The following is a 25,542-nucleotide window of genomic DNA, read 5'->3' as shown; positions in this document are numbered from 1 at the left end:
AACTATTTCAAATGACTGTTATTCTATTACTTTCAGATTCCGTACAAAACAGCGAGAAGTTCACGGCCCATCTGTTTCACTTCAAATGTTTCTCAGACTACGAGGTGCGATCGGAAAGTTTCAAGACTGCGCCTATATATATATATATATATAAAAAACGTACACTTATCTAAGGTATTAAATTCATCCATCACCGTCGAAGTGAACACAACGATCCCAGCGCCGCTGCCAAGCCTGGAAGCATCCCTGGAAATCTTTCTTTGTCAGCCTGTCAAGCACCATCTGCGATTCTGCCTGAATCTCTTCTATCGTCTCAAATCTCCTTCCATTCAGCTGAATTTTCATCTTTGGGAAGAGGAAGAAGTCACACGGAGCTTAGAGAGGAAGTTGGGGTCGGTTCTTGCAAGATCTTTGAGCTCCTGACAAACGAGAAGTCGATTCTGCTTCTGGTCCTCAGACAGGATGCGTCGCATGTGGAGTTCTTCCTTTAGAATCAGCTGACAGGTCCCATAGCCTATCCCAACAATGTCGCACAAGTCGTTGATGGTACGACGTCGATCTTCGTGAATGGCCTGCCGAATCTTCGTAACATTTTCGGGCGTTGTGCTCGAAGATGGTCGTCCAGAACGCTCGTCATCATCGACAGAGGTTCGGCCATTTTTAAAACGTGAATGCCACACAAAAGTTTGTGCACGACCCATTGCGGACTCCCCAAATGCTTGCTTTAGCATTTCATAGGTTTCCGTAGCCGTTTTGGCGAGTCTTTGGCAAGAGATTCAGGCAGAATCGCAGATGGTGCTTGACAGGCTGACAAAGAAAGATTTCCAGGGATGCTTCCAGGCTTGGCAGCGGCGATGGGATCGTTGTGTTCACTCCCAGGGGAACTACTTCGAGGGTGATGGATGAATTTAATACCTGAGATAAGTGTACGAGTTTTTATAGGCGCAGTCTGTAAACTTTCCGATCGCACCTCGTATGTCCTAATTATCGTCATAAAAAGAGGAAAGTAAACAAAGAATTGAGCATTTTCGAAGGATATTAGATTCTTCAAAAATTTGACTCTAAATAAATTACTTTAGTATCGTTCCCACAGCAGAAGTTTGCAATGTCATATTGGGAACTTATGAAATCGATACAGTTGCTAGCTTCAGAAGCTCATAGAAAAATATGGAACTGTCTCCGTTAAAGGCATGAGACAAGACACAATTACCGAAATACGTAATCAGTAAGCTGGGTCCATGCGGTCGGTCAGGGTAAGTAATAATTTTGGAATTATGTTCCTCGCTCTATGGAAAGCACATCGGCTGAGTAAGCGTGATAAAATGGCGGTAAGGAGGATAATAGGCCGATGAAAAGGAATTATAGACGGACACAAAAAACTACATATTAGGAATTTCTTAATTTATAAAATTAAAAAAATATCACTAGGAAAATAAATTTAAGGAAAATCAGGTGAGCGGGGCTTATGAACTTAAAAAAAATATTATGAGGATGGACGGAGCTTGTATTTTAGCTAGAAAAGCCTACGATAAGAAACCACGTGTAAGATGCAGGCGCAGATGAGCAGGAAATACCGAAATGGCGGGCGAGGATGCGGGTTCATTCAAATAGTTCAGGAAAGGGTCCGAAGGCGGTCTCCTGTGAATACGGCGACGAACCTATGGGTCCCATGAAACCAGGAAATATCTCGATCATGTGACGTTGAAACATGAGATTATATTCTGAAAGAAGATGGCGCCTGCAGAGGCCAGGTTTATCTATACGGTAAGCATAAAACGTCATATAAAATGAAAATATCTCACCTATCGACGGCGATAGCTACGAGATGGAGGATCGAAGCAGTGCAACACAGCACGTCACTGGAAGTCCACATGTCACATAGCTCAGGACCCAGAATCCATCCTTTGCTGATCTGGAATCACAAGAAGGAAGACATGTCAATATTTGAGCTGCATATGAGCAGTCGTTTGAGCTACTGCACGTGACTTCTGGGCGATTGAGGGCGGAGAGACGCTGGCAGGTCAGCTTTTTCGTACTGCGGTGATTTTACTTAGGTTTTGTTACATTTTTATTTAATTAATAGTAAGTTATAATTTGTTATAAAGAGCATACGTGGCTTAGTTGTATAAGGTTCCCATGGTCGTTTACATACTATCCTGCAAGTATACTATAGTTGTTATCGAAGAAGCATCATTAAAGTAGCAAAGCACTTGACAGTGGTGTGGTATATCGTAAGGTTCCAAAGTTTTATAACTTTGTTACAACATTTGTGTTGTATGATTCGAGGTTTTTACAGCGGTGAGTATGAAAATGAATTCATCGCCCTGATGACGGAGGCAGTATGACCCCTGAAACGTTGGTAAACATCGACCAGACTCCACAGCGTAACAACCCAGAAGACAGAAATCTTCATACTCATCGCCCTGATGACGGAGGCAGTATGACCTCTGAAACGTTGGTAAACATCGACCAGACTACACAGCGCAACAACCCAGAAGAGTGAAATCTTCATACTCATCGCCCTGATGATGGAGGCAGTATGACCTCTGAAACGTTGGTTAACATCGACCAGACTACACAGCGCAACAACCCAGAAGACTGAAATCTTCATACTCATCGCCCTGATGACGGAGGCAGTATGACCTGTGAAACGTTGGTAAACATCGACCATACTACACGGCGCAACAACCCAGGAGACAGAAATCTTCATACTCATCGCCCTGATGACGGAGGCAGTATGACCTCTGAAACGTTGGTAAACATCGACCAGACTACACAGCGCAACAACCCAGAAGACAGAAATCTTCATACTCACTGCCCTGATGATGGAGGCAGTATGACCTCTGAAACGTTGGTTAACATCGACCATACTACACGGCGCAACAACCCAGGAGACAGAAATCTTCATACTCATCGCCCTGATGACGGAGGCAGTATGACCTCTTAAACGTTGGTAAACATCGACCAGACTACACAGCGCAACAACCCAGAAGACAGACATCTTCAAATCAAATATTGATACACCGCGTCTTAATATAAGCCCTGTCTCGTTTTGCGGAATTATTGCCCCACAAGCGAACTGCAATAAATTTATCTAGTAATAAATAAATACAGATATTTGTAGTCCTTTTCCAGTGATCAATAATGTTGCGGCATTATTGCGTCATATAATTTGAGCTTTTCTTGTACATAAATTTTCTACCGATCTGAAACATGAAAACCGGCTTACTTTCGCTCCGAGACAATCTGGGTGCTGTGTCAAAGGTTGAGCCTCTGAGTTAGGACCGAGGTTAAGACACGTACGTACGGAAAAATGATTTTCAAAAGTTGAAGATCTGTGAAGAAATACGTCTACAACACAGGTTAATTCTGATGTATAAAGTGAAGCTTCCGCAGACTCTCGGGTTACGAGCTACGTCACGTGGCTGAATAGTGAATAAACCGTATCTTTGCCAACGTTTCGAGAGCAATCTCTGCTCTCATCGTCAGGGCTGCTGCTCAAAAAATCTGGTCCTCTGCAGCGCTCTACAGAGGACGTTTTTTTAACATGAACACTAAAAGTAGGAAAACGTTAATTAATAAATTCACAAGAAGCCTCGAAAGCAACCGAGCTGCAGTTTTTCTTTGAACTGGTATAAAAATTTCGTGGCAGAATTTAATACGCAGCTAACGACCAGCCTTTTTACTCAGCGTATGAAATTCGCCCTCGGGAGTGTCAATTTCTTTTCCCCAATTTTACTCCTTCGCAGTTCATTCTCCACCTCCTGCCTCCACCCGGTCATAACTTCCCTCTTCCTTCTGCTGATAGAACTTGCTACTAATTATGGTACAACCGTTTCCGGCCCTCGGCAAACTTTTACAGCTTCTGGAATTGGGGTTTAACTCCGGTAACAGAAATCACACTTCCTTCGGACTTCGCTCTGTTAAACACAAGCAGCTGAGTCTGGGATGGATTGGACTGGTTTCGCTCAGGGTAGGGCCCAGTAGCTTTTGTGAATACGATAATGAACAGCTTGAGTTCCTTAGAAGCCTGGAAGTTATTAAGGATTCGTGGAACTACAAACTTTTGAAGTAAAGCCCTTCGGTTACTGCAGCGACCGGGGACAAGTTTCGACTCTGCTACGGTGCTCAACGCGTGTCACCATTCTGTACCTTCTGACACGATCAAAATTCTTTCTTCAAGTGTTTATCCACCCCTCAAAAACACAAGCGACTATTTCCAAGGTAATATCAGCATATTATTTAGTACAGCCTCCTGGATTTTCTTATGCTTGTGAATTTGAGACAATAAAATCAGATGAACATGTAGCACGCATGGGGAAAATAGATGTGTCCATAGTTGGATTCTACCGATATTTTCCGAAACCATCCCCTGTTTTATTTCAATATGCACACCATCACGTAATTTTATGGAGGAAAAACAATGGAAAACACCAATTGGAAGACACAGGAGTGTATGGGAGATATTATTAAAAAGAAAGTTAAATATGTAGTAAAGCAATACTTAGGATACTGGGAACGACCCGTTCTTCAAGTGTCTGAGCACTGGCTTAATCTATAGACAGTTGGTAGGACTCCTTGGACGAGGGATCGGCCCGTCGCAAGGCCTCTACCTGTACACAGGACAAACATCCATGGCTTGAGTGGGATTCGAACCCACGGTCCCAGCGACCAAGCGGTACAAGGCCCACGCGGCCACTGTGTCGGTTGAAGTGAAATATTTCAGCGTTAATTGGAAGTGCTGCTCAGGATGACATCCATTAGTGAACTTTGAAGATGACGGATGTGAAATTCTGTTTTCAAAACAGAAGAAAAATTCTTGCTAACAGATTCATTTGTTTAAATGTTTCTCGAATCTGTATGTGTCAGACACTGGAAAAAGGCCCATAATTCAACACCTCACTGCGCACATCTCAACTGTAATCTGCAAAGTTCTCATTCAAGAACGTTCATTTTTTTGTAATACGATTTAAAGTTCGTAGAAAAATTTAACATATCACATTTTACAAACGAAGTGATAAAATCAAATCATGACTGACATAGTATCGAAATTAGGAAAAAATATGTATTCTGAAAGAGATCTGACATCCGCTGGTATAATGTAGGACCAGTCAACTTGTGCAAACAAATTTTAAATTAAAATTCTGTTTGGGAAACACTGACTTACGGTTAGTTATGTAACTATTCACGTAGTCACTTGTTGGTAGGAAGAAATTCGAAAGGAAGCGTCGAATCTTCGTGTTCTTAATTTTCGTAGAAAAGAGTAATTTGATCTTTGTGTGCTGTGTAATATTTCTCTCTGACAGACGACAGATTACAAAAATCTTCTGAGCCTAGCCTATCTACAAACCCTCATGAGAAACTACTGTATCTTTCTGGAGCCGATGCAATGTTTATAAATTCCTTTTTTTCGAGAACTTATAAGATAGTATAATTGCGTCATATTGTGAAACAAATATTAAATTAATTATTCGGTTTTTTCCAAATGTAAATCGATTATTCGATGTGGAACATAAAATTATATTTTAATTATCTTATTGTAAATTTTAAATTTTAAATATTTTAAATATAATTGTGATTAGACGGACAAACCGAATCATTAATTTAATGAAAACTTATAATTCAAATGCGTTATTATATATTAACCGAGGTGCTGTTGATCGCGCTAGTCTGTTAGCTCTCTTCTAACAATCGAAATGGTAGGATGTCTTTTTCACAAGTGCAAATAATGTTTATTGTCTAACACATCCTGAGATCTTGTCCTTACTTAACTTCCTAAAATGAGTTTAGGGAAACATTTCGCGATTCTCCTGTGCCAAACAAACCCACAACATCTCATCTGGTGAACCGTTTCAGTCACACAGGAAGCGTTCAGGACAGAAAAGGTTCCGGTCGATCTTCGGTGCTATCTTTCGATGGACGATAATTGGTCACAGCTGTTAACAGGAATTGGTTATGAATTTAATTTCCGTTTCGGAATTTTAACGAAGAACACTGCTGGTTTCAGCTAGATGGGGCTTTTGCGTAAACAGAAAATTCAACAAAGATGTTCAGCAAGCTCTTAAACGGTTGCATATTTGTGGCCCCCTCGATCTCCGGATCTAAGACCACCGCGTTCCTATCTTTGGAGGGTTTCGAAGAAGAACGTGTACAAATCCAAAACTCGCAAACACTTGAAGAACTGAAACAAAATATTGAATTGTGAATTTCAATGGCATTACACAAATTGTACACCGGGTTGCATCGAACATGATGAAAAGAGTAGATACATGCATTGCTGAAAGCGGTGAACATTTTTAACGCTCAAGAAAGAGTTATTTTTGTTTTCTGATTCGTATGTGATTTATTATTTTATAAATAAAACATGTCTCAGGAGTGGGTTGCCTGATATCTTGAGTAGTCTATAAACTCTAATGGATCAAATAAGAAATTAAGCCTAAATATAAATAAAAATCACAAGCGATATAAGCAGGAAGTGTTTCATTGATATATTATTTATAGTATCGTGAAATGTTAACTTGTGTGTTACTTTGCAACTAGGTGGAAAATATTTAAAAACTGTCTTAAATTATGTCACGTAATTATGTTGCGATAAAGCTGAATTATTGCTGAAGATCCCCACAAGACAAACAATTCTGTAGCATTACTGTGAGATGGAAGTCTCTCATTACCAATACCGAAAAACAGAAGCAAAACTTTAAACTATTAATTTATAAATCAGTCATTTATTATAACTTAATACTATATTTAATTAATTAATCTTGTCCGTCTAATCACAATTTAAAATTTAAAATTAAGATAATTAAAATACCATGTGGTGCTCCTTATCGAAACATTCGATTTACATTTGGAACATCACTTTCTCACTACATGTTTCGGTTCTTAGATGAACCATCTTCAGGTGTGTAAAAATTACAATTATATAAACTGATAAACAACTACAAAAAAAGTTGCATATAAGAAATTATATTTAAGTTTTAAGTTTATATAATTGTAATTTTTACACACCTGAAGATGGTTCATCTAAGAACCGAAACGTGTAGTGAGAAAGTTATGTTCCAAATGTAAATCGAATGTTTCGATAAGGAGCATCACATGGTATTTTAATTATCTTAATTTTAAATTGTGATTAGACGGACAAGATTAATTAATTAAATATATATTTTCACAATATGACGCAACTCTTATCAACTTAATACTAGTTTAAAAATTATTTTTTAAAAGCGTACAGACATCAACTGGAGGTTGTGACCTCTGCCATGTTTTTGGACAGAAATAGTAAAACTTAACATAAAATAAATTTTACAGAGAATATGATCGTATTCAGTTATGAATGGAGAGAATTGGTACTGTTGACTCGTAGCAGGCATGAAATATATAGCACAGGCTTCGTAATGTAAACACCAAAATTATCAACCGCATTGCAGGTCCTCGTTATAAATCAATTGCAGCACGCGAGTCTTTCGCTATTTCGTGCTCGATGGCCCCAAAAATGTACCAAGACCCGTATTAAAACGAACATCGAGTTGGGAGTTACAACGAATAAAGTGTGATTTATAAGGTGCTATGAGAATAAACTTGTCATGAACAATACTCGAGCTAAAAATCATCAGATTGTCGTGCGTACAGACAAGAGCACGAAGTAATTTCATAAATTGAACAGAGATACTTGTGACACGTAACGTGGGAGTAAAATAACACAATGCGAAAAAAAAGGATAAACTCGATGTCTGCATTCTCAACGTTCCTGAAGTCCCAACATTAGAGCCCACGCATAATAAACACGGTCAATCTCTGACACGCTCAATGATCAATCACCCTTACTCACAACGCAGAGTTGAACGTTAACATTTTAAAAGTGTAGCTTAAGAGGTTTTACTGATACTCAAATATGAACGAGAATTATATTAATAGTAGTTGAGTATGACAGTTCACATTACCACGGTGTTATTTCGTTGTTTATTTAACGATGGTGTAGCTACTGCAGAATTTAGATAATGTTAAATCAGACGACAGAATAAACGTTCTGGTTGTTAAACTGTTTATTTATTTAGTGTTCTGTCTGACGACAGGTCCATATGAACAGGATCCTTCCATCCTTTTCTCGGACTGGGACCTGTTCATATACGTTCTTGGCAGATGATCCAGAAGTGGTTTGCCATTGCCTTCTTCTGTGTGTGAATGGAGTAATTGTTGGGATGCCACGGAGAAACCGGGGAAGCCCCCGGAGGAAAACTCCGTGTTGCCTAGACCACGGCCTTGCCCAACACAAGTTATAAATTCGGGCACCGCCGGGAATCGAACTCGAGACCCCCAGGATTACAAGGCCAGCGTTCTAACCGCTAGACCACCGTGGTTGTTAAACTACGCTGTAATAATTACAATGCTTATGCAGCGTCTAATTACACGAAGAGATTGGTATTCAGGTTGATTATTTGGTTATTACACGACTCTGTACCATGTTCAATGGGCATGTAATGTCGAATTACATATCGGATTTATGGACTGAGATCGCTTGTCCGTCGCAACTGCTCAGCTAATCTGCAAATGGCGAGAAACAGCGAGATGTTCTAACGCCTCGGTAAAAACATCCAGAATGGTGAAGGATGTTCTGAAAACTATTGGAAAGTCCAAAGTACCAACTCTGGAGGAAATAGAAGCACAAGATGCTGGAACACAGAGCCGGTGGATTGTTCATTTTCAAGACTAAGACACTTTTGTGGGTTGTGACGTACTCTGCACTCGTGTACCGACCGAGTGTCAGGAGCCAGCTGTTATCGACCGGCGACACGAGACCGGAGGAAGTTCACAACGACATAAAATAAGCTTCAAATAATCAGGAATGGATTTGTGGAGCGTCACGGATTAATAAAAAAATTCAACTGTACTCGTAACATTGTGAAATAAATTCATCACGTGTTAAGAACTCAATGTGTAATAAATGACTAACTAGATGGCTTACCGAACCCGAAGGTTCATCACCGAATTAATCAAAGCCCTCCACCGGTTTCTATCCTGGGCCAACAAAATCCAGTCTCCTTCAACTCCTATCTCCCACAGATCCCGCCTGACATTATCCTTCCATCTACGTCTAGGTCTCCCCAGCGGTCTCTTCCCCTCAGGTTTCCCAACCAGTACCCGGTGCACACCTCTTGTCCCATCCATGCGCGCTACATGCCCAACCAATCTCATTCTTCTCGACTTAATCACCCTGACAATACTGGGGGAGGAGTACAGATTTTTAAGCTCATCATTATGCAGTTTTCTCCACGCCCCATCGTCTTCCCTCTTAGGCCCAAATATCCGCCTCAACACCCTTTTCTCAAACACCTGCAATCTGTGTTCCTCCCTCTGAGTGATAGACCATGTTTCGCACCCATACAAAACAAATTTAAAAATGATTATTTTATATATTTTAATCTTTAGGTTATTAGAAATCAGACAAGAAGACAAAATATTTTGAACTGAGAAGTAGCAAGCACTTTCGGAATTTTGTCTCCTCCTAATTTCCTTAAGAATATCATTTTGATTTTTATATTGTTGTTCACAAATATTTGAACTTTGTAACCCTAGTATGATTTTGCCCACTTGTCTGCTGACGGGAAACTAACATATACTAAGTTTTATTCTTAATTTATTTCTAGCCCCACTTGTCTACTAGCCTCTAGTAAAACTCCTGTGTTCCTCTTTATTGTATATATATCACCCAATAAATTAACATCATCAGCTTATGCCAATAGCTGATGTGTCCCATTCAATTGCAAACCCTCCTGCCTATCTTGGACTTTCCTGATGGCGTATTCTAGCGCAACGTTAAAGAACAGTGGAGATAAAGCATCTCCTTTTTTTAGACCGTTCTTGATAGAAAATGACTCAGATACATATTTACGTACTAGAATTTTGCTACAGGTTTCATGTAAGTACATTTTTATTAGACTCACTAGCATCTTTGGTATACCAAATTCAGTGAGAATGATGTATAACACTTCTGTCTTAAGAGAGTCGTAAGCGTTTTTGAAATTTATAAATTACTGATGTACTCCAATTTTTCTCTACTATCTGATAAATGCAGAAAATCTGATAAATTATTGATCTGTTTCGTCTGAACCCACACTGACAATCCCCAACAATTTTATTCACATGTGGAGTTGATCTCACCAGAAGAATGTTTGGCAGAATTTTGTACGAGGTTGATAGTAGAGAAATTCCTCGATAATTACCACACTCAGTCTTGTCCCCTTTTAATGAATATGAATAATTATGGATTCCTTCCATTGTTGTGGCATCTCTTCCTTATCCCAAATTAACTGAATAAGCTTATGGATCCTTATATGCAACCTTTTTGCCAACTACTTTAATTAATTCTACTGGAAGATTTGAGGTTTTCACAGCGGTGAGTATGAAGATTTCCGTCTTCTGGGTTGTTGCGCTGTGTAGTCTGGTCGATGTTTACCAACGTTTCAGAGGTCATACTGCCTCCATCATCAGGGCTGTGAGTATGAAGATTTATGTCTTCTGGGTTGTTGCGCTGTGTAGTCTGGTCGATGTTTACCAACGTTTCAGAGGTCATACCGCCTCCGTCATCAGGGCGATGACGGAGGCATTATGACCTCCGAAACGTTGGTAAACATACGCCGTGAAGTCTGGTAGAAGTTTACTGGCATTTAACAGGTCCTTGTTGCCTTCATAATCTCCCTGATGATGGAGACAGCAACGACCACTGAAACGTCGGTAAACTTCTACCAGAACACATGACGGAAATATCTAGAAGAGAGCCATCTTATGACCCTTGAATATTATTTAGATAACCTTTGCTCTTAGGAAGGCTTCATGGCGGGAAATACTGGACACGGTCCCTTAAATTTTACTGGAACGGAAGAAGTAGTGGGAATAAACAGATCCGGAAGAGAGAGATTGTAGCGCTGAGATGTAGAAGTTTAAGAGCTGTAGACCACAAGAACGTGAAAACAGACCCATGTATTAGAGAATACAATAGGTTTTGTATATTCATCTTAATTTATGATTCAGAGAGAAACTTGTCAAAGAGATGCAAATTTGAGGTTGCCAAATATCCACGTGGTGCGTGATCGAACTAGGAACCGAAATTTGTCGTCCGTGTTTTGCAAACAAGCATAACGTTTTCCATTAGCACTTTGGGTGTGGTTGAATCAAAAGTTTTATCCTGAATAGTAAAGACTTGAGTAGCAAAGAATTAAGAGTAGCTAAGTAAGTTTATACACCAACTAACGAGCTCATTTAATGAACGATGTAAAGTAGTTTTACTCTCATACAAGGCAGGTACAGGGCCATTCATTAAGCGACATGTCACAGACATTAACATAGACAAACACATGTTACACCAGGTGTTGTTCGTGGCTGTCGGATCAGCCAGCAGCCAGCATGTTGCCCACTGCAGGTGCGAAATTGTTCTGCAGGTATGGATTCTGAAGGATACAGAGATACTCGAATTGTAATAAGCATGTGTTCAACTTAAGCTAAATGTTAGTAAAATTAAAGGAAATATTTTCCCTGTACATAAATATGAGGGCAGGTCTACAGAATTTTCAACTTTGAATTAAGATGTTAAAGACTTCTCAGGTACAAGCTCCGGTCGCTTTATTGCTGAGAAAATATCCGTATTTGTAATAATTAAGTCATGAAAATTTTTATATAGAACTCTTAGGTATACCCATGACGTTTTCCTGCAAAATTTAGCGTGTGTAAATAAAGAAGCTCACTAGTTATCGCCATTTCACAGGAAGATAAAACGTTTTTGAGCAGAACTTTTATATTTTTCTTAAGAAATATGTCTCCCTTAAAGTTCCAGGACCTTATGATTGTGGCCCGATCGCTGAAAAACAAGGTCGCCATGTTCATACGATTGATGCAGAGAGGTACAAAGTTTGAATGTGATCCATAATGACAAGATGAAAAGGCATGATGCCTTCAGTGTATCATTCTCTCTGTATAAGAAAAATAGACTAAGAACCAGGAGAAAGTAATTATGATTTGTGATATTTCAGTACACAAAACTTAAACATGCTTGTACGTGCAAACCGTTCATGACAAACCCAATTTCAAGAAATAAAAAATTTAAATAGATATTGGCTGCTTTTTTATATTTTTGTTTCCAGGATAGCAAGTCTGATTAACTTCGTCAAGACACTCATCTGAATGTGCATTTTAAGAACACGAAAATGGTTCGTTACGCGGATGCATTCAAAATTTTCAACGGCTGTTCTGATAACACAGTCAACAGTGTTCTAGCTTAGCACGACAGCAAACAGCAGACACGGGTGAATTAACACAGAATCCTACAGTAATTACGGGGATGAAGGAAGGAGTAAAAAGAGAGAAGGACAAAATAAGAAACATGGGAGAAATGAGGCAGAAACTTTAGTAACGTGAACATAGGTTGAAGGTAAAAAGAAGAAAAGTTGTGATAAAATGAATAAAATAATGAGCTTAGCCAAAGTCATAACTTGTGTCTGGAAGATTCCATGACATCCTGAGCACCAGGTGTTATTAACTGTCCTTTGTACGAGGTGCGATCGGAAAGTTTCTAGACTGCGCCTATAAAAACCCGTACACTTATCTCAGGTATTAAATTCATCCATCACCCTCGTATTTCTCTGACGCCCCAAGCTTGCTTATAATCAGAAATGTTTTCCTAACAAATTCTCCATTAAGCAACCTTGTCAGGTGATATGTCGTCGTTAAGCCCTCGTTCCTTTACATATCCTCTCACAACCGTCTTTTCATCTCACTGAGTGCTAAAGCGTCGTTAAATAACTTACACGCCATCGACAAGAAGTGAAAGTTGATCCGGAATGGCGCTCCGGAGGAAGTCCCGGGTGATGGCGGTTTGTTTACTCTGAGATGAACCGGAGATTTGCACCTGTGGCCAAGCACTGTCACCCCTTCACCCTGCGACCTTCCTTGACAGGAAGGGTCACAATCGATAGCATTGCAACAGCCTCGTCTCGTCTCTGTTCTGAAATGCAGGGAGCGTTTGACAGCGGTCGCATCACGAAATTCGTCGAAATTACATAAAAAAATCATTTCTTACCCAATACAAAACACGATGGATCTCCATTACAAACGGCAATTGTTTAATAAGTTTAATGAGTTAATCTTCTATTCGCAGTTGCCCTAAATATGTTTAAATGCCGTCTTGTGTTCCTTAATCAACGCGGATTGTAAATATTTTTAATGGATTAAGAAATCTGTCTCCTTGCATAACGCCAGAATGATGTATCAAAATTTGAGAAATATAACATTACTTCTAGACGGACCTACTCCACTCTTCATATCTGACCGATTATAAAAAACCACTACAAACATTTCACTCACGCAAGATCACGATATACGCGACATAGATTTACGAAACAACATTGAATGTGATAACAAAGTACAATTGATCTAGAAGAGGATAACTGATATTTAATGGACATCTGACGAAGGATTGCATTTAGAATATTACATTTGAATTTATATCGATTATACACCTGAAGATGGTTCATTGAAAACCGAAACATGTCGTGAAAAAGATGATGCTCTAATTGTAAATCGAACATTTCGATAGAAGGAGCATCATTTTAATATATTTTAAATATTGAATGTTAATTGTGTAATAATATTTTAATATTTAATAAAATATTTTATTGTGATTAGACGGTTAAAATTAAACAAAAACAATTATAAAACTGATAGTTCTTTGAGGAAAAACTAAGGCATTACCTTTAGTTTTACGACAAAATCTTCGTCTGTATGCAATAAAGTTTTACTGGGAAATTAAATACCCTTAAATAAATTAGGCTAACGAGTACAAATATTACAAGAACCAAATATATTTTTAATTTAGTTCACTAGACTCGTTTCGGCTCCGTGGCCCTTCAGTTAGGTGACATAAATAAATCCCAGCAAATAATGATAAGAATTAGGTTGTTCTTGTAATATCTGTATGCTCTATTGAAATACGTGATGTGTTGGTTTTAAGAAGAGTTAACTTGATTTCACCTGCTTCTGACATTTGAGTTTCTCAGTCAGATGGGCCTTAATCCTTTTTGTATTACAGAATTTTTGTTTTGTTTGTACAGAAAGACTAAAGTCTATCAAGAGTTAAAATTCCCTCTCCAAAAGTTCGTAGTTTCAATTTTTTTTTTTTTCAAAATCTCCTAATATATTTCAATTACACTTAGAATTCGGATAAAAATTACACAAATGAAAACTTGCAAATAAGATAAATACGCACGATTAAGCGAAAAATTAATACGTTAAAAGATCAATAATGTGATTTCGAGACATATGGGAACAGAAACAAAGGAGGAAATGGGAAGACCATGTGAATAAGATACGTGAAGGCGAAGAAGATTACAATGAACGCAGTGCATGAAGGACAAATTATTTTACAGCGGATACTGAAATTATAAAAGATTATGAAAATAAGTTTCAAAAAAGAAAGCCGAATGCCTTCATACAATTTTCATAAAAGACAAAGCACGGGAATGAATATCGATAGAAGATGCCCGTGAGATACGTAAAACAGGTCACAGCATACGAGAAAGACTCTCAAATTGTCTGTGCCGAAAAAGTGTAACAAAAATTCCCCATAAAGCAAGGCTAAAATAAAAATTCTCTTAGAGAAACTTTGCCTAAATTAACGCATAGTCAATAGTGTTGTATTCTTCTTTATTACGCCGTCGACTTTACAGGAGGTTGGCGACATATGAACAGGATCCTTCCATCCTTTTCTGTTCATATACGTTCTTGGCAGATCATCCAGAAGTGGTTTGCCATTGCCTTCTTCTGTGTGTGAATGGAGTAATTGTTGGGATGCCACGGAGAAACCGAGGAAGCCCCCGGAGGAAAACTCCATGTTGCCTAAACCACGGCCTTGCCCAACACAAGTTATAAATTCGAACCCGAGACCCCGGGATTACAAGGCCAGCGTTCAAACCGCTAGACCACCTCATCTTATTATTATTTAGTGTTCTGTCTGACGACAGGTCCATATGAACAGGATCCTTCCATCCTTTTCTCGGACTGGGACCTGTTCATATACGTTCTTGGCAGATGATCCAGAAGTGGTTTGCCATTGCCTTCTTCTGTGTGTGAATGGAGTAATTGTTAGGATGCCACGGAGAAACCGGGAAAGCCCCCGGAGGAAAACTCCGTGTTGCCTAGACCACGGCCTTGCCCAACACAAGTTATAAATTCGAACCCGAGACCCCGGGATTACAAGGCCAGCGTTCAAACCGCTAGACCACCTCATCTTATTATTATTTAGTGTTCTGTCTGACGACAGGTCCATATGAACAGGATCCTTCCATCCTTTTCTCGGACTGGGACCTGTTCATATACGTTCTTGGCAGATGATCCAGAAGTGGTTTGCCATTGCCTTCTTCTGTGTGTGAATGGAGTAATTGTTGGGATGCCACGGAGAAACCGGGGACGCCCTCGGAGGAAAACGCCGTGTTGCCTAGACCACGGCCTTGCCCAACACAAGTTATAAATTCGGGCACCGCCGGGAATCGAACCCGGGACCCCATGATTACAAGGCCAGTGTTCTAACCACCGTAGCGGCAATCTTGCATGCCAAGTTTAAAAATACCGACCAGGTACTTTATGGGACAAAGGTACATTAAACTCTAAAATCAACTTTTGCTGTTTATATTTGTAAACCCGCGAAGAGCATTCGTTTGACAACAACAAAAGTGGGGACCGAGAATGACAGGTAACCCAAGATATTACTCACATGACAAATCTAAATCTGTAACTATACAGCTGGTAAGAAATGACCATCTTTTACAGAGCCCGAAGAATTGTTGTCGTCTTCACAAAAAATCGCCATTACAGTCCGAATCCTGTCAACACCGCTGGACACTAACTGCCAAATTTCTAAATTTATATTCGGTATATCTTCCCATCTATACGCAGATCTTCATGGAGATCTCTTTCCTTCGAGTCATCGGGACGAAAGTTTTACATACATTTTTAATTTCCGATATGCGTGCTACGTGTTGAGCTCATCTCATGCTATTTAATGTAAATACCACTGAAATCTGAGGTAAAGATGCAAGGTAAAAATCTCTTAATATAATTCCGCCCGTTGTCCTATAATGAATTTCGTAAGGCAACAAAAAACTGCCATCACTTTGTTCTCAAACACCCTGTTAGGACGATAAACCAATTTTCACACCCACACAAGAATAGAGGGAAAATTAAAGTTTTTAAAATTCTAATCTTTAGATTTCAAACGTAAGACTGGAAGACAGAAGATTCTTAACTAAATGGTAGAACGTGCTTCTGAAATAAACCTTATGGTCTTTATTTTGTTATGAATATAACTTTGATTTGTTGCTGTTGTTACATTTCAAGAAATTCATTAGCTGTCATTGAATTACGGCCCTGTTTTGTACCAAACCACGTCTATCCAACGACACACAACGAGTGAATTGTGATCAGGACGTAGAATGCTGATGACTTCCTCAGAAATAAAGACGTAAAATTGATTTCGTTTAAACGTATACAATTAGAGAACAAATATTACGAAGGAAAATGTCTCCAACAAGTTTACTCTCCTTACAACGAAATCTCATTTATTGGTCTAAACCCTGGTAAGAGTTTAATTTATTTACATTTCTTGAAAATTTACTTTCTCTTTCATTTATAATGGAAAGCTTCACTGTGGATACAAATTGCCCGTCCTGCGGAATTAACGAAGTGATTACGTAATCAATTTTAGCGTCTTTACAAATCACGGACACGTTCCGCTTGAAACCCCAGAAGGACGCAAGGCAGCAACAGGTTGCTTCCAGATGCCTTAAGTATTCGGGAACGTCCGTGCATGCGATATTCCACAACGTCAGAGAGGCAACACGTGTGACGTCACCACGACGCCCGGCCACAATCACTGAATCACGTGTTCTTTCCTAAGTCTTTGGAACAAAAGACGAGCAAATACTCTGAAGGTCTCCACTACAGTCTACTGTGATTTTCCACCTTACGTACCGTGGCTATCGACGTTTCGGAGGAACATATCGCCTCTATAAATTCGCTTCTGTGCTGAAGATCGGACAATATATTGGTAGCCACCTATATGATTAAAATGACAAAACAAGCTTTAAACCAAATAAAAACATTAGATAAAATCTGCTCCGACTTTGCTACGGAGTGAATTTTATCGAATAATAAACAGAAGCTGGGTATATTTCAAAGATCCGTTTAAAAAATCAACACTTCTCTGGTCGTCATGTTGGTATCACTTATGTCAGGAAATTTAAATGTCCCAAGGGGATGGCCTCTAGGAGATCGTCCTTCCTACCAAGTTTCATAAAAATCTGTCTACTGGTCCATGTGATCAAAGTAAGCTTGACAACTGATAGTGTTCTAAAGGTCTGTGACGATGTTCGAAATCCTGACCATTGTCACTCAACAGAGCCAAATCACAACAACCCGGTCTAAGCCGTGCATTTCGCCTACGTCTTTAACTAGCGAGTAGAAGGAAAACAAATGCATATACTATGTTACCTAAAGAAATTACAAACAAAGGAATTAAGACAGAGATAAACTATTGGAGCCGAGATCTGATGTTTGTAGTGTGGATTGAATTTGGTTCCTTATCTGCTACTATAATCGCCTCCTGATAATTTTGCCTTTTATAGCAACGGGCGTCGAACGCACAGATTCGTCCAGACCACTGTGCATTAAATGTACCTAAAAAATGGACAATATTTAACTAAGTTTCTCTATACTTATGACTGACACCCGTGACATATTTCATGACACGCCGAGGACAGAAATTCTGTAATTTATTTAGCTATTAACAATGCCCGTAGAAATTCGATTTGAATGCAAAATATGTTTTTTTTCTTCTAAAGATGAGATGATAACTTATATTCAGTAGACGGGATTGAAAAGTCTTTGCAACGACAGAAATCGTATTTCACACCACAGACAACGGGCGCCATGTTTCCAGACTCCAATGCGCCGAACTTCGAAAAATAAACGAAAACAGTTTCCGGGTTGGAGTCACCAGGATATATATTTTTTTTTTTGCGTTTGTTCTTGCAACTACTTTACAACTAGCCGTTGTTTGTGTGTTTTTGACAAACCTGTGCATAATTTTCGAGATGAAATAGTTTTCCAGCGGTTGTCATATATAAAAAAACTTTTTATAATAATATATTTTTCCTAAGACACTCCATTTGGTAGATACTTTGCATATAGCCAGATTAGGAAACTCCTGAATCTCTTTTCAGAAATTAATTTTCTGAATATTTCTCTCCGATAAGAACGTTTTTGCATCTACACGTTTTTTTTGTGTGACGTGCACTTCCGAAGAAATTCGAAGCTCTGTTCTGAACAATCCCGTCCTTAATTTTCTGGGTATTTATTATTATTATTTATTTGACTGCAAATGGGGTTTTACTCGGTGGCAGTGGTCCTACAATATGACACAACAAAACAATGACACAGAACAAAATAATAAGACACAAAAGAACATAAGACAACAAAAACAATAAGACAACAAAAACAATAAGACACAAAAGAACAATGAGACACAACAAAACAGTAAGACAAAAAAACATAAGACACAACAAAAACAATAAGACACAAAAGAACAATGAGACACAACAAAACAATGAGACAGAACAAAACAATAAGACACAAAAGAACATAAGACACAATAAAAACAATAAGAAACAACAGAACAAAGAGACAACAAAACAATGAGACAGAACAAAACAATAAGACACAAAAGAACATAAGACACAACAAAAACAATAAGACACAAAAGAACAATGAGACACAACAAAACAATGAGACACAACAAAACAATAAGACACAAAAGAACATAAGACACAATAAAAACAATAAGAAACAACAGAACAAAGAGACAACAAAACAATGAGACAGAACAAAACAATAAGACACAAAAGAACATAAGACACAACAAAAACAACAAGAAACAACAGAACAATAAGACACAATAAAACAATAAGACACAACAAAAACAATAAGACACAACAAAAACAATAAGACACAACAAAACAACACACCACACTCAAAATAAAACAACTCATAATATTACAAAACCATATAACCTAAAGTACATAACTTAAAAATTAATACCAACAACCAATTGAGAGGGTTTATAATTTTCCTGTGGTTCACTCTTCAAAATAAATTGTTTTTGTCATTGTTTCCCCGAGGCGCTGTTTGGCAGATATGAGCTGTTAAGTTATGTTGACACAGCTGTGCATAATTTTATAAGGGCAGCGAAGTCGAGAGTTTGCCAGTTGTTCCCTCTACACGAAGACAAGCTACAGGTAACGGGCGTCCATGTCTGTGAATTTTTTTAAACAATCGTACACATAACATACTTGAGAAACCCTGTAAATCCCAAAACTCTGCTCATGGCAAAAAGAAGAAGACGACGTAAGATAAAGTCGACAGTGTTTTGAATCTTTAACAACAGAAATGAAACATACGATGAAAAAAAACCTGTTTTGTTTCAGTTAAATTATTTCGTGCCAATACAATTATTCAAATAAATTCGTTTATGTTTATCAACAATAGATTTAACAACTTTTAAAATAGTTTATTATATCTAGCTCTCCTTTACAATATCTTAGGGCCTCGAGAAGTCTTCATGATCCTATGATGATATTCTTAATAATTTAAACTCTTCACAAAATAATACTACAGCGATGAAATCAATGAGGTTAAGACGAACAGGGCATAGGAGGTATCAGAATTTCATACAACATTTTAAATGGAAATTCTGAATGGTAGAGAACACATCTGAGTCATGCGTAGAATGATCATTCTAAATTAAAAAGATGTCAATGTGTGGACCATATCCAATTGTCCCAGGATATGTTGCGAACACGATATTAAAATTCAGTGCTCTGTAAAAGACAGAAGATTTATTGACAGTTGAGCGACTTGCAGCTTCTGGAACAGACTCAGTTTCATGCGATGATCCAGTTAATTAATTTTGTTCATTCTGTACTGGTTAACGTGAGAGACACTTATTAGATAATTATAAACCCATTCAGAATGGAAGTTCTGTGATGTCTCTCTGAAGTCAGTTTCGTTCCATTTTATTAATCGCCCTTCCTGTATTACCAAAAAACCCAACGAAAGGATGTTTCATTCAAACCGCTCTGTCCCTCTGAAATTCCGTAGGCGATTTTCCTTGAAAACTTCATTCACGAGGAAAGAATAGAAGTCTGGGAAGTTGAAAACACCTTTCCATAAATTAAATTTTGTCTTTTCGGCTGAAGAACCGAAAAAGTCTAAAACAAGAATTCAGTATTATTCTCCAATTCAAAGTCCTATTCAAAATAATCATTTCAGAATTCTTTATACGTAATGTTTGCAAGTTACGTAAAATCTCGCTTTTGTGTGTCCTCTCCTTGTGCCCGATAAAATATTGCTTCAATGCGAAGAGGAAAATTTTGTTTTGTTATTTTCGTTATTACACACTACATTTTGAACAAAGCAAAGTGAGGAGCTCTATACACTGTAATTTTCACCAATAAAACAAGTAACTGAAATACTCAAATCAGGAAAAATAAAATTGGTAGGACATAACACATGCGCAATACCCCCGGGAGTACGTGAAATTTAATATATATTTAATATAATGTAATTTATTTAATTTATTTTAGATGTAGATTATATACTACGTATAACTTGAATTATACACCAACAACTTTGGGGGTACAAAGTTGAAGAGAAATTATATCTGGGGGTACGAGAACAAAAAAGGTTGAATACCACTGGTATACACGATTCATCTGGCTTCAGACAAGGTCCAGTGATGGCCTATTTTGAAAAAACTGTAATGAGCCTCCGAAATATATAAACAGTGGGTAATTTCTTCGTCAGCTGAATGACACAGCTGCCAAGGATCGATTTCAATAGCTAGAGTAAATTAATATTTTTGTATTTTAGACCACATTTAAATTTACGTATACGATGATACACACTATATTTAAAATTTTACTATATTTTTACTGATTTTCCATAGTTCTAAATAAATTCTAATGGGTTCAGACGGTGGAATTTGTATGCAAAAGCTATTACCACTGGATTTTCGAACTCTTTTCTTTGTCTGCAGTCCTGAAAACGACACAACTTTTTCGAAAATTGGATTTGTTTTATCCTCACCTACTCAGCTGGACAAGAGTCCAGTTTCTGACGGAACGAACTCAGTAGATACTCCACCCTTTTTCACCTGAGGACATGAACAGATCAAGTTCCCGAAGCGTTCTGTTATTTAAGAAAACCAGAAGATGTGAAAACCAGAAATCCAGGAACAGTAAACTTTGAGTCTATGTTTCAAAGTAAAATATATGAAGATGAAATGGAAATCTACCTTGCAGATTCAGTGTCAAGAAGCAGCTATGTTTGTCTATATCCCACAAATCTTATATGTTTCTGATGACTCGTTTACCACCACACGTCACAATTTCGCATTTCTGCCATGTTATTATTAGTGATAGAAAGTAAAAATGGCGGATTTTAGCCTTAAATGACATGGTGTTCGTTCAATTTGAAGGTAAGAAACCAAATACAGAATGTGGTTTGGATTAAATTTGCTATGGATCAAATTCAATAACAATAAAGTTACTGAAATAAGATATATACTGATAGACAGATCGGAAAGTCACACACACAGGCATTCAAAGAGGCGGACTGTCAGAGACGTCGATGAACAGACTGTAATCGACGCTTCGTAAGACGACAGGTTAAGATTTCAATACCAGGGCTAGAGCTACATGTTCAGATACTTTGGCAACTTCATTCATATTCTGCCAAATAAATCTGGCGCTCTTAAGTATAAATTACTGCCAAACTGCAAGGCATGGAGTGTATGCCTAGGAGTATGTAATGCCTATCTGAATCCACACTGTTACACTTCATACGTCTTTACTTATTATTAATACCGTATCATTTGTTACACAAGGTTTAACAGGAGAGCGAAAACAATGACAGCTTTAAGCTTCCTCATAATTAATCACCATTCCTGAAAGGTACTCCGTGTTCCGGACATATTTTGTTGGTTGCCTATACACCTATTGTGTTCCTGTTGCGTAATTTCTTTCTCTGACATACAAACATGTGAGCCTGTATTTGTATCACACACCATTACGTCCTGTTTAGGACAGGATAACGCTTATCACCATCTGAACGTTAGCACATTGTTCGTACGAATTTTTAATTGCTAGATTTTTGCTGACAAAACCCGCTATATTTCAAAGCACGTAATTGAAAATTCATATCCAACCACCCACATGTATTGCTCTAGATGCTGGCTGGCCTATGAATTATTTAACGATACTCTATTGTGTACTAGAACGAGGTGTGATAATAATCTTCAGTTGTTGTTTCGTGGGCAATTCAACCCAATTAAAGTGGTTTTTTTACGTAATAAAACATATGGTAAAGTCGAACTAAATTCATTATACATTTATTTATTTTTTAAATAAGAGCAAACCGCTTTAAAAAAGGACATACACAAATCGGTTACTATTTAACAACCGACAGAAATTTTACAATTTTATATACAATTCGTAGATCTTGAAAAGGTCTGAAAAAGTAATTTCATTCGAATTCCCTGATGTTACACAAAAAGGGATATTTCCAAGCCAAGAATTAAATATAGTGTGCAATTTATACTATTGCAATGTAACAACAATAACAAGTCCTTAATTTAATTGATTTCCAACAGCGAAACCTAAAAATGGCAGCACTAAGCTAAATATAAAACCTAGAACAAATTAATAAAATAAGGTACTTAAATATATATTCATAAACTATGAACGTGCCACAATTATTTTATCTTTAAAAAACAGCTTTACTGCCAAAATCTAAGAAGTGCCAAATAGTTCTTACAGCGTTTGAACTCCAGCCGATGGACTACACCTTAAGACGGTGGTTACGATGAAAATGTTAAGTCCATAATTGGTTTAGTCGGAAGGTGAAGGCTACTGGTAGTCCTGATTGAATAACAATATATCTTATGCTTAAAGGACAATAAAAGTAAATCAGAATGTCATGATGCCTGATGTTTTGTATAAGGAGTTAAACTTAAAACCTTCTCGAAGGTATCACCACCTTGTCGAAGGCAATCTGCCGGGTGAGGAGGCTTGCGTGCTCAAATGACCCTTAGGGCTATGCCGGCCTGAGCTTCGGCTCATGGTAGGGTCACCCAAGCCGGACAGGTCTAAGGAGATGCGCTAGACTAAGAGTGATACCCTGGTCCTCCAGGTTGGGGGTTGGGTGTAGGGCTAACAACCTTTCACCTTTAAAAAAAAATATGTGTTACGAAAAAATCAACCAAGCCTCGGATCAGGACGGACTCTTTGGCACGACCACGGCAATTGAAAAAGGACATGAGATTTGGTACCTGGAACATTAGGAGCCTCTATAGGGCTGGGGCACTGAAATCAGTGTGTAGGGAATTAGGGAATTATAAGTTAGACTTAGTGGCAGTGCAGGAAGTGCGATGGGAGGGGGAGGGCACGATCCCAGTGGACAATTTTACATTTTTCTATGGAAAGGGGAATGACAATCATCAGCTAGGGACGGGTTTTTTTGTTCATAGCAGAATTAGGGCAGCAGTTAAGAGAGTAGAATTTGTTAGTGACAGGTTGTCTTACGTAATTTTGGAAGGACGTTGGTGCGACATCATTGTCCTTAATGTTCATGCCCCAACTGAAGACAAAAGCGATGATATCAAGGATAGCTTTTATGAAGAATTGGAATCAGTATTTGATACATTTGGCAAGTATCACATGAAAATTCTGCTAGGAGATTTCAATGCAAAAATTGGGAGGGAGGATGTCTTCAAACCCACAATAGGCAGCGAGAGTCTCCATGCACTTAGTAATGATAATGGCGTCAGAGCAGTGACCTTCGCTACGTCAAAAGATTTAATTGTAAAAAGTACAAAATTTCCACACCGTGATGTTCATAAATACACTTGGACTTCCCCAGATGGCAGAACACACAATCAAATAGATCATGTTTTAGTAGATAAGAGAAGGCAGACAAATGTAATTGATGTGAGATCATTCAGAGGAGCAGATTGCGACACTGATCATTATCTGGTGGTAGCAAAAGTGAGGGAGCGGCTTTCAGTAAGTAGACGAACTAAACAAAATTTTGACACAGAAAGATTTGATTTGAAAAAATTAAGTGAGGGAGAGGCAAAGGAACAATATCAAGTTGAAATTTCGAATAGGTTTCAAATTTTAGAGACAAATGAGGATAATGAAAGTGTGGACATCAACAGGGAGTGGGAAAATGTCAGAAACTGCATCAAAATTTCAGCAAAAGAGAAACTAGGATACTACAGGAGAAAGCAAAATAAACCGTGGTTTGATGAAGAATGTTCAAAATTAATAGATCGAAGGAAGCAAACAAAATTTCAATGGTTGCAGAACCCAAACAAAACAAATGCGGATAATCTATGTAACGTGAGACGTGAGGCTAGTAGAACCTTTAGGACTAAGAAAAGGGAATACCTGAAGGGCAAAATTGCTGAACTTGAGACAAATAATAAGGAAAAAAACATCAGAGACCTGTACAGAGGCATTAATAACTTTAAGAAAGGATATCAACCCCAGACTAATTTGGTAAAGGATGATAGTGGCAATTTGCTTGCAGATCCAATAAAAATTGTGAATAGGTGGAAAAATTTCTTTAGCGAGCTCTTAAATGTTCATAATACTGGTGATATTAGACAGATTAAAATGCATACAGCTGAACTGTTGGTGCCAGAACCTAGCTTAGATGAAGTGGAACTAGCCATTGGGAAGTTGAAAAGTTATAAATCTCCAGGAATTGATCAGATTCCGGCCGAATTAATTAAAGCAGGTGGCAAAGGGTTGCATATGAGGATCCATAAGCTTATTCAGTTAATTTGGGATAAGGAAGAGATGCCACATCAATGGAAGGAATCCATAATTATTCCTATTTATAAGAAGGGGGACAAGACTGAGTGTGGTAATTACCGAGGAATATCGCTGCTATCAACCTCATACAAAATTCTATCCAACATTCTTTTGGCAAGATTAACCCCATATGCGAATGAAACTATTGGGGATCATCAGTGTGGGTTCAGACGAAACAGATCAACGATTGATCAGATCTTTTGCATTCGTCAGATACTAGAGAAAAAATGGGAGTTCGGTGGGACTGTACATCAGTTATTTATAGATTTCAAAAAAGCCTATGACTCTGTGAAGAGAGAAGTGCTATATAATATTCTTATTGAATTTGGTATACCAAAGAAGCTAGTGGGTCTAATAAAAATGTGCTTAAATGAAACCTGCAGCAAAATTCGAGTAGGTAAATATGTATCTGAGACATTCCTCATCAAGAACGGTCTAAAACAAGGAGATGCTTTGTCTCCCTTGCTCTTTAACTTTGCGCTAGAATACGCCATCAGGAAGGTCCAAGGTAGGCAGGAGGGTTTGCAATTGAACGGGACACATCAGCTATTGGCATATGCTGATGATG

The 25,542-nt window shown here is 38.2% G+C and overlaps 1 protein-coding gene across 7 annotated transcripts in view; it reads right to left on the bottom strand.

The window, feature by feature from the left end:
• The window catches only part of LOC110833858 (5-hydroxytryptamine receptor), a 501,370-nt gene that overhangs the window by 7,076 nt on the left and 468,752 nt on the right, over positions 1–25,542 (bottom strand). For all 7 annotated transcript variants that reach the window (XM_087354865.1, XM_087354884.1, XM_087354857.1 and 4 more), the window contains one exon: positions 1,803–1,912. In XM_087354865.1, coding sequence (XP_087210991.1) covers positions 1,803–1,912 — 110 coding nt within the window. The remainder of the gene's footprint in view (positions 1–1,802; positions 1,913–25,542) is intronic.

This window comes from Zootermopsis nevadensis, unplaced genomic scaffold (genome assembly GCF_977971745.1).
Source record: "Zootermopsis nevadensis isolate Lab colony 2312 unplaced genomic scaffold, Znev_1.0 Znev_ptg000002l, whole genome shotgun sequence".
Lineage (NCBI taxonomy): Eukaryota > Metazoa > Arthropoda > Insecta > Blattodea > Termopsidae > Zootermopsis > Zootermopsis nevadensis.
This window is presented reverse-complemented; position numbering and strand designations above follow the sequence as displayed.